Source organism: Betta splendens, chromosome 9, assembly GCF_900634795.4.
Source record: "Betta splendens chromosome 9, fBetSpl5.4, whole genome shotgun sequence".
In the NCBI taxonomy this organism is placed as follows: Eukaryota; Metazoa; Chordata; class Actinopteri; order Anabantiformes; family Osphronemidae; genus Betta; species Betta splendens.
Genome location: NC_040889.2, coordinates 12,374,553 through 12,386,145, shown reverse-complemented (window position 1 = coordinate 12,386,145; position 11,593 = coordinate 12,374,553). Strand labels below are relative to the sequence as shown.

Sequence of the window (11,593 nt, the reverse complement as noted above, 5' to 3'; positions counted from 1 at the left end):
TCATCAAGCTTCCAGCTCCTTGGTGAAGCATGCTCTACTTTTCCTCTCCCTCGCTTCTGCTCTGACAGATTTCGCCCGAGGCCCGATCTGATTCTGTAGTTCTTTTCAAACGTGAGCAAATGTGTGATTCGCTGCAGTGAACTTCAGAAGACGCATCAGCTTGATCAACATCCCAGGAGAAGACCTCGTCACGCTGCTGGTAAAACAGCGCCCTCCTCTGGGGTCACGTGGTACTGCGGCGGACTGGGCGTCATTCCTCTAATTGTCCACAAGCCAAACGGCAGCTCAGCTCTAGGAAGCCACATCCGTGACACTTGTTGGTCTTAACTGCTGGAGTATTGAAGTAATGAGACAGTAACGATGTTTTCACTGACGTGAAGCCCACAAATTCTTCATGTCCCACTTGAAGAACCTGATCTGTGTGTTTCTGTCTCATGTTGACAGCCTGAGCAGAAGTAAATGTTACACACAGCCGCCTTCACAGCAACAAATAATGAAATCATTCTGCCGGAGGAAGATGTGGAAAGAAGCATCACTGCTGTAGTGCCATGCTTTGACTGGCTTCATCCCTAACGGTTGCATGTTGTTGCTTCAAGCCGAAGTGTCAGAATGATCACAACATATAATTAACATGTCAAAACACTGATTACAGGGAGAGCTGGGACCGTTGCTGAGAAATGGTAGAAATTTACTGTGGAGCAAACTAACGGCAGCAGAATGGAGCATCAACAACAGGGAGATGAAAGCAGCTCCAGTGTGTGATCGTGGACCTGAGGCTCACGTCACCGCTTCCTTCACAGACGCCGGGCCATTTGTCTGACGGCGTGACCCGAGGTGCCAGAGGCGACACGTGGAGCGCAGGAGCAGAACAGCAGCATCTCAATGCAGTGAGACGGATTTAGGCGCTGCAGTAACAGCAGCAGCGTTGCATGAGGGCTGGCGTCTGACCTCCACCAGCCGCTCAGGTCGTCTCCACCTTCCTCCATCACAGCTCCTTTCTAACTAGCACCTCTCTTGCTTTTATCTCGTTTCGCAATAAATGACAAAAAAGCCCAAACTTTACAAAACAGTAAAACATTTAATGGCCACAGCAACAAATTACAACACTGCATAAATACTGTTTGAAGGTGGAATAATGCAACATTAAATAGGTCTCAGTGGCTACGATAGCATGTATAGAATAAATGGGCATCTACATACATATTTACAGACTCATGTACACGCTGCCACGGCTCCTCCGTCCTCCCTCACAGGACGTGGTAGACGGGCCTGGACCCGGGGCTCTGCGGCGTGCCGGGCTGCGAGTCGGCGCTGCCGGGGGACAGGGTGGGCGCGTCTCGGAGCGCGGCCGCTCCACAGCCGGACTCGGCCGAGGACAAGCGGTCCACGATGCTGGAGAGGCACTGCAGGCTGGAGGCGCCGGCCGCTTTGCTGTCCAGGCTCTCTGCAAAGGGGAGGAGGCATGAGGATCATCAGGATGAGGCTAAAGCAGCAGCAGGATGAGGCTAAAGCAGCAGCAGGATGAGGCTAAAGCAGCAGCAGGATGAGGCTAAAGCAGCAGCGGGATGAGGCTAAAGCAGCAGCAGGATGAGGCTAAAGCAGCAGCAGGATGAGGCTAAAGCAGCAGCGGGATGAGGCTAAAGCAGCAGCAGGATGAGGCTAAAGCAGCAGCAGGATGAGGCTAAAGCAGCAGCAGGATGAGGCTAAAGCAGCAGCGGGATGAGGCTAAAGCAGCAGCGGGATGAGGCTAAAGCAGCAGCAGGCGCCGCATGTGGCATCAGGCCTCACCGTTCTTCGCGTACGAGTAGCTGCTGCTGTAGTTGGCGTTGAGCTGCTGCCACACGGGGCTGTTGCCGTCGGCCTGGAAGCAGAAGCAGAATAAAATTCAGCCTTGAACAATTCATAAAACATCAAGCAGCCGTAATGTGCCACGCTCGTAGAATTAGACTCCGAGGAGAAAAATGGGGGAAAACATCCCGACGCTCGGGACGGACTAATAAATCCTGAGTTCCAGAGTTATGGGCTTCTTTATTTCACGCGCGCCTCAAAGCCAAGTGGCAGCGCCGGCCCGGTTCCGCCGCCCGGCTCGGAGCGTGCCCAATCGATTGTATCAGTGGAAGCAACACCGGTTTGTGCAAGACGACACTTTCTCCCAGTAAATCTGCAGAAAATCCTGGCAGCGGCGCTGGAATGCAGAGGAGCAGCGAGGTGGGTTTGGTTTATTAGCGCCGTAAAGAGCCGCTGGTGGGAAAGCGATCAGTGCATCCAGCGTTACCGCTGTTTCATGTTCACCTTCAGACAACACAACGGGACACGAGCAATGCGAGGCAACGCGCGCGCCTGCATGAGGTCAGTGCTCAGGGCCCTGGGGCAAAATAGCCTTATGTGACTAAAAGGCCTCCATAATGAGAAGCATGAGCGCGGTCTCACCGTGCCGTCGGAGCAGCTGGACAGCGGGCTCCCCGGCTCGGAGCCGCTCTCGGCCGGGAGGCCGTAGTAGCTCTCCACCTGCTCGCGCAGCAGCTCCTGCAGGCTCTCGATGTACTGGATGGCGTTGCGCAGGATCTCCACCTTGGGCAGCCGCTGGCTGGGATTGGCCGACGTGCAGCGGCGCAGCGCCTCGAACGCGTGGTTCACCTTCTTCAGCCGCCGGCGCTCCCGCATGGTGGCGGCCCGCCGGCGGTCCACGAAGCTGGACTTGCGCTTGCAGGCCTTGCAGGCCCACTGGAGGCAGTGGCCCGGCTGGTGGGGGGCCCCGGGGACCCTCACGTGCTCGTCCTCCTCGGAGCCGGCGAGCTCCGCGCCGCCGCCGGCGAACTCCAGGCTGTCCGGGGACGAGGCGCACGCCCCGTCGTAGTAGAGCTGGGACGGGGAGAAGACGTCCATGGCGGTGGGAGGGTGGAGGCTGAGAGGAGACCTCTGAGTGATGTGAGGGGTCTGTTGCCCCAGGCCCCCCTTATATGCCCCCGGGCCCGAGCCCAGGGCCCACATTGGCCGGATCTAATTACCATGGCCCATTGGCTGGGCCCAGCTCAGCTCCCACCCTGCCCCGTCCCAGCCTCGCCTGCACCCCCCAGGACCCTGCAGAGCTTCCCACATCTGCACTTACTGGTGTTTTCCCACTCAGCGCCACTCTTCCCTTCCAAGACGCTTGGTCCAATGCAACTGGCCGCGCAGCTTTAGGTGCCGCAAAAGGTTCCGGCCGCGCGGCTCGAAGTGCCGCCGCGCTTTGCCACGAAGCCGTAAATAATGAATTGTGGGTCGTGTCTGCCCGGAGCGGGCCGGGACCGGTGGCGGCTTGTTCCGGGGGAGACAACAGCGTTGCAGATGCAGCCCAGCTGCAAAGGAAGGTGTAACATTTCAAGCCCCTTGAGTTCACACGGCAGCGTTGAAGCCCCTCAAACAGCCGAGCTCGTCACTGGAGGCGCATTAAAAGCACTAATTACGCAATTGACACCAGCGTGCAACCGCCTGCGCCACTCTGCCCCTCAGCGCCAAACCTGCACCAGTAAAAGCTGCACAGCAGATGGTCACGTTGCAATGTTTTGGTTTTTTTGCGTTTCTGCAGGTTTTAGCCGAAGCTTCGTTCACTGCGCAGCAACAATCTCACCCACAGAATGAAACGCGCCGTTGCTTCTGTTCGTCTGCGGCTCCGCAGCGTTGATGTGTTTTGGTTCTGGTGCGGGTAATTGTGTTGTTGACAGCTTCCAAGGCTACAACGCGGATATTTCTCACAATGTGTCCGAACGTTTGGCGCGCCCCCAGCTCTGGGAACCGCGCGCACCTAAGAAAACACGCTGCCGTCGGAGTTTGGATTAGGCACAGCTGAGGAAGACATCGGCGCGTCCGCGCGCCAACATCAAAGGCGGCTTCGGGCTTGGACGCTGAGAAAACCTGGCAGCGAGCGAGACCGGACCCGCACGTGTCGGTGGGAACCCGCGGGAGCGGCGGTGGCGCAGTCTGTGCGCAAAGGCCGCCGCCGATGAGCGCGCGCGTGCGCTCCCTTGGGAAATCTGCCGGTTTGCTTTTTGTTGTTCTCAAGGGTCAAAGACAGAGTTAAGTGAAGGGCAGGGGTGATCTTTTATGTCCACCTCCCTCACGTCCGAAAACCTTATTTCTTCTAAATTGCCTCGTGCTCTGACTTAATCTGCTATTTGTTTGTCGCAGCGCAGGGGATTTATTACCAGCAGAACCATGTTTCAACATTTAGCAGAAAAGACTGGTAACGCTGGAATTTACTGTTCTCTCTTCTGTGCATATTGGAAGGAAAGCCGATACGTGGTCAATAAAACATGGCTGGATGTGGCTCAGAGTTTTCCCCCCACTAAAATCCTAGATTTTACTTTCCCCACAAGAATTAGCAGGAGGGGAAAAAAAGGTTTGAGTGGCAACAGCATTTGTTTGGCAGAGAACAGAGCGAGGTGCTCAGCGGATTCAGGGGACGTCTGGACGGGTCCGGCTGCAGCTTAAACCCAGCGAGAGCGGCTCCACGCTGTCGTCACAAACACAAATCCCTGCAAAGTCAGAGTAAACCTGTCCGATGGACACGGCACCTAACGCAGGGAGCCGGGTCGTCGCAGAAGCGGTGCACGCTGGCACCTGGAGGAGCTGAGGGTGGAGTCGCGCTGCAATTAGGGAGCGGAGGCCCATTAAAAGCACATTACTGCCGGCAGCGATCACGTTTCCGGACGGATTTCCATGGAGAACAGGATATTTGGTGAAAAGATATGGAAACAGAGCCACGGAGGAGACTAAACAGCTGATTCCTTAGGGTGAGCAGAACCTCAACGTGGACATTTAACACGTGTTTGAGACACATCTCAAGGCCTCCTGAGCCTGAGATGATGTCGCATCCCGGCCGACTTCCCACGACGGAGCAGGCGACACCAGGCTGCTCGGAACAAAGCGCAGCAGCACTTCACGCACATTTAATGCACGTCTGATATCCGTGAATGCTGTGGAGCCGGGTCCAGTAAAACACCGTAGCCCCACGCTGACGCTGAATAATGAGGAGATGCTGGTTGACTAGACTGGAAAAGGAGCTTTTTATTCTCTTATGTACAAATAATTAAATAGAACGCGTGTTTTAGGAGTTTGCCTTCGTTTGAATACAAAATAAATAAATCTAAGCATCACATCGTTATAAAATATGTACAGATCTGCTGCTCCTGCTGTAGAGGGAGACTGATACACAGTGGAAATCATGTAGGGATAAACAGTAATAAAAGGCTTCTCTGGTCAAGGCTTCAGTTTTGGGAGATGTCCTGAGGGAAGCTGCTCCTCTCGTTGTTGGTGATTCTGTCCACGATGGAGGACAGACGCAGGAGGCTGGAAGACGCCGAGGACTCGCCGCTCCCTGTGAATGGAACGGGGAAACTTTAGCTGTGTGTGTGTGTGTGTGTGTGTGTGTGTGTGTGTGTGTGTGTGTGTGTGTGTGTGTGTGTGTGTGTGTGTGTGTGTGTGTGCGTGTGTGTGTGTGCGTGCGTGCGTGCGTGCGCGCGCGCGCGTGTGTGCATGTGTGTGCGCGTGCGTGCGCGTGCGTGCGTGCGTGCATGTGTGTGTGTGCGTGTGTGTGCGTGTCTGGATGCTTCACCTTCTCTCTGGTTGATGCCGGCTGGAGTGGAATGGTCAGCAGAGCACGGCCAGGTCTCAGAGCTCTGCTTCCAGAGGGGCTCAGGACCAACCACCTGATGGCACATACACACACACGCACACACACACACACACACGCACACACGCACACACACACACACACACACGCACACACACACACACACGCATGCACACACGCACGCACACACACACACGCACACACACACGCACGCACACACGCACACACACACACGTATGTTTACAGGGAACAAACGTATGACACAGACGCTGGAATCTACGTGTCATCGAGTCGTTACAGGCTCCACGTGCACACGGGGCATCATTAATCCCCAAAGCGTTTCTCAGAAGCATTAACTGACTGGGACCCGTCAGGACAACGGCGTCTCTATTTTTGGCTTACGCTGTGCTCTTTACACTGGGCGCTGGGGCTCTTGTCCCGCTCGTCCAGCGTCTGCAGCAGCTCCTGCAGGCGCTCGATGTAGCCGATGGCGCTGCGCAGGATCTCCACCTTGGGCAGCCTCTGGTTGGGGTTGGCCACGGTCTTCCTCTTGAGCGCGTCGAAGGCCTCGTTGATCTTCTTCAGCCTCCTCCTCTCGCGCAGCGTGGCCGCCTTGCGCCGGTCCGTGGGCGCCGCCTTGCGCTTGCAGACCTTGCAGGCCCACATGAGGCACTGGCCCTCGCAGTGGGCCCGGAGCGCGGCCGGCGCCAGCACGTGCTCCTCCCCGCTGCTCTCCCCCCCGCTCTCCCCCGCCGTCTCGGACGGGGCGCGGTCCCGGTCCCGGCCGGGGGACAGCGGGCTGTACAGGGGCGACACCGCCGCCATGTCCAGGTGCTGCAGCGAGCCATGGTCGCCCTCCTCCAAATAACGCAAGTCCCCGAAGAGGTACGAGTTGGTCTCAAAAAGGTCCATCATATTGCTGCGGCCCTCGCCCCGCTCAGACTGAGGCGGTGAAACCGAGCGGCGACACAAGTCACCAGGCTTAAATATAGAACGTGTAACTCTAGCCAGCACGCTGGCTGCCGCGCCGCGTCGAGCTGCGCCTTTTCAATGGCGCTTTACAACCAGCTGACTTTGTGCAGGAAATAAATGCATCATATCCTCCAGAAGTTCTGGTCGCCTCACCTCGGGTTTCATGACAGGTGCTCCGCACGTGCATGCGCGCAAAATGGCTGCCGCTGAACGAGTGGCCCAGCAATGCTTTATTAAGTCACCTCATTTAACACCGGGTCAAGGAATTCAAGGCTGTGAACCGTCCAACAGAAGCGGGCCTCGTCCTGCACGCTGAGCTCATCCCCAGCTTCATCCCTCCACAATGTCATGAGCATTCATCGTCTTTGAGCGGCTTGAATGTTCAGGCCTTTCCTACATAACGTCAACACAAATAGACTGGAATGTGTGAAAACAGGCTGAGGTATAAATAGAAGCTCGGCTAGAAGCATTGGACGAGGTGATATATGACCTGTGGCACCTGAAAGGCTCACAGTTGGAAAGTTCACTTGGGAACGTGACAGATTCCTGTTTTTGCACGTTTATGACCTTGTGTTATGAAATGAAACAGCTTGGACGGGTCACGTCTCCAGATAAGTAACTGCATTCATTCAGCTGCGTGGCTGTGGTGTTATTTATTCATGGAAGTATAACATGCTCCGTCTCAGTGATGCTCAGTGAATAAGAAGCAGCTCGTCCTGCGTTTGTGGAACAAACGCTTTTACTTCCTGCGGCTCAGACCTGCAGGTGCAACATCAGTGATCAACCTGTGCTTTTCAGAACCGCGTTGGAATGTTCACGACCTGCTTTAACGGCAGTAAGAAAAGAAGGTGTGGGGTTGTGTGGTGTAAAATGCAGGAGCTGAGTGTCACAAACGTCCCTGCACATAACACATTCTGCCTTCTTCTTTTCTGACGGGGACGAACTAAAGAAACCACGATGTGTGCGAGTCATTGTTGTCTACTACACACGAAGCCTGCGTCCCCGCGGCGCCGTGATGGTGAGTATTCCTTCCTCTGGGCTACTACACATCCTGAGCCGGACAGTAAATTCCTGTCAGTGTCAAAAGGTTGGCGCTTCAGCTGTCAGGAGGAATCATGGGATAGCCTGGGTAGAAAGCCACGCTGGAGGACCCGGCCTCTCGGAGGGGGGAGCAAATCAGCCTGGAATCCAAAGCAGGGGAGACAAGAGCTCTGTGTCTAAATACGACTCTGACTCAGACAAACAAGATACGAGGAGCCGGACGGTCAAACAAAGCGCTGGGCACCTCGCACCATGTGCTCACGTCGAAAGGTTCCTCACAACATTTAGTGTGCGAGCGTGGGGGACGTGGTCTACGGGGTCCCAGCCATCGCTGACAGTGACCATGACCCCCCCCTCCGCGGACACGCCGCATAAGACCCACCTCCACACCTGGGATATGAATCAGCCAATCAGGTTAGCAGCCGAGGCGCGGGCCTGATGACAAGGCCTCACCTGGGGTCACGACCTCTGACCTGCAGGGTCTCTGGATGCAAGGCGAGGCCAGTAGAAATGAGAGTTGGCAGCTTAATAAACACATTCTGTCTGTTACTCTGCTCATTGGCTAGTTTTACTACCAGCCAATACGTATGAGCGTTATGGGGTGAGAATAGCTCTGACAGAGGGCTGAGAGTCCATTTAGGCTTTGGACGTCTGCAGCTCACGAAACAAATGCATGAGGTCCAGAATCTTCAAACCTGGAGGAGCTCCCATTAGGTCTAGAGCCGTGCACAAACAGCGGCTCGTCTCCTCAGACCAGGCCCAGTGTGACCCGGTCGGGAGCAGCGTACGCCGTGATAGCATCTCCCACCGAAAACACTGCTAATCTGTTTGGCCTGGTTCCCTCAAAACCGCTGAGACCACAAGCAGCAGTGGTCAAACATCAGAGAGCGCGAGGAGCTGAGCTAACAGACGGCTCCTCTCACTCGTGCCCTGAGCCAAGCTTTAGACGGAGGCTCGGGTTTCAAAGGCCGTAATGGGAGGGGACGCGCCGACGGCATCTGCCTCTCCTCCAGCGGACGACGCGCGGATTCAGTTCAAAGGCCGAGGCGGCTGAAATGCATCAATTAGCGAGGGAGAGAGCGGCTGCCAGCCAGCTCTGCATGACCTCAGAGCGGGATGAGATGCTGAACGCTGGTCATGTGGGCAGCTCCCCTGAGTGGACCGGTCCGGGTGGACCGGTTCTGGAGAAGCAGGCTGCCGCAGCTGCTCACATTGTTTCTGTGCCTCTGTCATGAACAGCGAGGATCACCGGCGGCGGCTCGAGCCCACAGCCGCCGCTGCTCCTCCTGATTGATTCTGTCCTCATTGAGGAGAGTGATGGAGCGGCCCGGTGGATGCCTTTGGTGCTGAACGCCTATCAGCCGCCCAGACGCGGCCGTGGAGGGAGACTTAGAGGGGGCGCTGGCCTTGACCCGCAGCAGCACATGATAGGAGGCGTCTCGTCTGGCCGCGAGCTGAGACGCTGACCCCGCTGCCCTCTGTCTGGCCCTCTGTGCGTCGCTGCAGCTCCTTCACAGAAGCGGTGCTTCCAAAAGGCCACTAATCACAAAAAGCTTGACTCCGAATCAAAGGAAGAGTTTTAGTTAGCTTTAATGGTGCCGGCTGTAAACGATATGGTGGAACATCGCTATCATTAACATCACAGCGCCTCTGGGAGTCACGGATGCAGCCAGCGATAACACAGACTGAATCCAATCATCTGCAAGTGTGACTGTAGCCATGGCAACCGTTGGTGACGATGATCCGCTGATATTAGCTCCTCACGATGCGTCTGAGCTGAGAACAAAGCGTGTTTTGTTACAATGAAAATCAGACTGTGGAATAACAGGCCGCAGGAGGGGTCAACGCCAGCGGCTCCAGCAGAAGCTAATGGGATATTGATGAATGTGAGATGCTGATGAGTGAGATGGGGTCGTGAAAACAGCACGGAGCAAAGGCTTCTGGGTAGATGCAGCCCCCGTGGTAGCCACGGTTTCTCCTAAACCTGACTGAAGCGGTGCAGAGGACGGCTCCTCCTCCTCCTCAGCACCGACGTGTTGTTGTGTGTTAGAAACACGTTCATCCACACTGCCTGTTCTGCTCCCGCTTGAGCTGAATGACGCCTCCCGCTGCTTTGGTGCATTTAAGCATAGAAACACATTAGAAATAGTAAGCATCACTTCTCTCTTTCTCTGCACAACCTTAAAGTATCCAGAGTTCACTGAGCTGCTGTCCTGATGTTCCATCTTTGGGAACGATGAGCCAGGATTTATCTGCTCAGCCGTCACAATAAGAAGCTTTGTTCACTGTGTAAACAGCCCGATGTCGAGTCGCCCTGGTGACATCTCTGCAATATTTATGATGTTATGACGTGGCTGAAAGCGATAAAATGAAACGTGATTTACAACAGATCTCTATAATGTTGACAAACGGCTTTGAGCCGGGTCCGTTCGTACGTGTGTGGCCCACAAAGTGTAAGAGAATCCTGAGATTCCCACTTTTGACACTAACATGAATTATTCTCAACAGGTTGCTCTCCACACCCAGAAGCCTCAGGACTAGCATTACTGGCCAAACCCAGTGTGTGTGTGTGTGTGTGTGTGTGTGTGTGTGTGTGTGTGTGTGTGTGTGTGTGTGTGTGTGTGTGTGTGTGTGTGTATGTGTATGTGTATGTGTGTGTGTGTGTTGCAGGCATTTTATTGTGAAGGTGAGCCAACAAACAAACAGGCAGGTCTGTCCCCTGTGATGTCACACTCTGAAGGTCGTCACCACCTGTTTAATACTATAAAGCATTCAGCGTTGCTGTGGTGGAAGTTATTAAGGATCCAGTGTCATGGAGTGTGTGTAATATTGTGCAGGTGCATGCTGGGAAACGAATGGAGCCATTTATTGAGTCGCTGTTCTCGCTGAGGTTAATAGGAAGCATAATGAGTTTTAATCTGCTGCAGAAATGAAACGTCCCGCCGACATAAAGGTCAGAGTCGTCCTGCTCTGCTCACAGAGACACACAATATCTCTTCTCAGGGAGAAAGTCCCTGGCTGAGCTGAGGGGATGCTTTCCTCTAATGACTTAATCCCAGTTCAGTCTCACTGGTCCTGGCTCTTTGTGTGCTGTGTGTCTCGGTGTAATCCTCGTTGTGAGACGGAGCCCAGCGCTGACCTCATTGTTTGGTTTCTCAGGGTCTCGGGGGCCTGGGGAGGTTCTGGAGCTGCTCCTTACAGGAGAGCGGCCTGAAACCCTGACACGCCGGCTGGGGTCTGTGGGGAGCGCTGGGCCCGGCTCCTGTTACCACCAGGTTAGTCACGCTCTGCCAGATTTATGTGTGGACCCGTAGTGAGGGCTTGGGTTGCACGTTACCACTAGAGTGCTGCGATATGAGGCCACTGACTGGACCGCTGATGGAAAAGATGCAGATTATAAGTGTAAAACCACAAGGTCCAGACGGTGGATGTTTGTGTCACGGTCGTCTATCTGTGTTCCACCTGAAGCGTTAAACGGAAAGTCAGCATCAGTAAAACAGGTGTAGCTTTAAACTGGACACATGTAGTTAAACCCTAGTGTTTGAATAAATGTGTTGTGACCATTAGATCAAAACCTTCTCCCCTTTGGCAAAACGACTTCTTTGAACGGGTGTAAAAGTGCTTTCTACTCATCTGGCCACAGATCTCTCTGTAGACAAACTTCATCACGACTCCCGTCTTCGCGCGGAGACCACACAGCTGCATGAGCCGAGTGGTGGTCGCTGTTAAAGCGGCCTGACATTTGGACGACGTGTTGTTTCACACTGTTTAGCGCCGATGAGACGGCTCACGGTCTGGATGGGACAGACCGGACCACCTCTCTGGTGACTGACCCTGGGCTCGAGCAGCGCGACAGGTGGACGGGGACCTCCCATGCTTAACAACGGACCTCCAGCAGAGAGGACCCCGCCCGTGTCTCCAGGTGGAGCCTCACCAGCGGATTCCGCTTCATTCTTGGTAAATGGAGAC

At 54.9% G+C, this 11,593-nt stretch overlaps 2 protein-coding genes across 3 annotated transcripts; both read right to left on the bottom strand.

The window, feature by feature from the left end:
* Positions 1 to 1,055: 1,055 nt before the first annotated feature.
* myf5 (myogenic factor 5) lies at positions 1,056 to 4,004 on the bottom strand. 2 transcript variants are annotated; one of them, XM_029162983.3, is made up of 3 exons: positions 2,431 to 3,998; positions 1,789 to 1,861; positions 1,056 to 1,444 (listed from the first exon to the last, which is right to left on the bottom strand). In XM_029162983.3, exons 1-3 carry the CDS (start codon positions 2,989 to 2,991, stop codon positions 1,248 to 1,250), a joined length of 831 nt encoding a protein of 276 aa, XP_029018816.1. In that variant the 5' UTR covers positions 2,992 to 3,998; the 3' UTR covers positions 1,056 to 1,247. The 2 variants fall into 2 exon arrangements, with proteins under 2 accessions (XP_029018816.1, XP_055368051.1); XM_055512076.1 differs by lacking the exon at positions 1,789 to 1,861 and having other exon boundaries at positions 2,431 to 4,004.
* Positions 4,005 to 5,021: 1,017 nt separating this feature from the next.
* myf6 (myogenic factor 6) lies at positions 5,022 to 6,625 on the bottom strand. Its single transcript, XM_029162988.3, has 3 exons — positions 6,014 to 6,625; positions 5,594 to 5,687; positions 5,022 to 5,356 (listed from the first exon to the last, which is right to left on the bottom strand). The coding sequence occupies exons 1-3, from the start codon at positions 6,524 to 6,526 to the stop codon at positions 5,247 to 5,249; spliced, it is 717 nt and encodes a 238-aa protein (XP_029018821.1). The 5' UTR covers positions 6,527 to 6,625; the 3' UTR covers positions 5,022 to 5,246.
* Between the last annotated feature and the right edge of the window lie 4,968 nt (positions 6,626 to 11,593).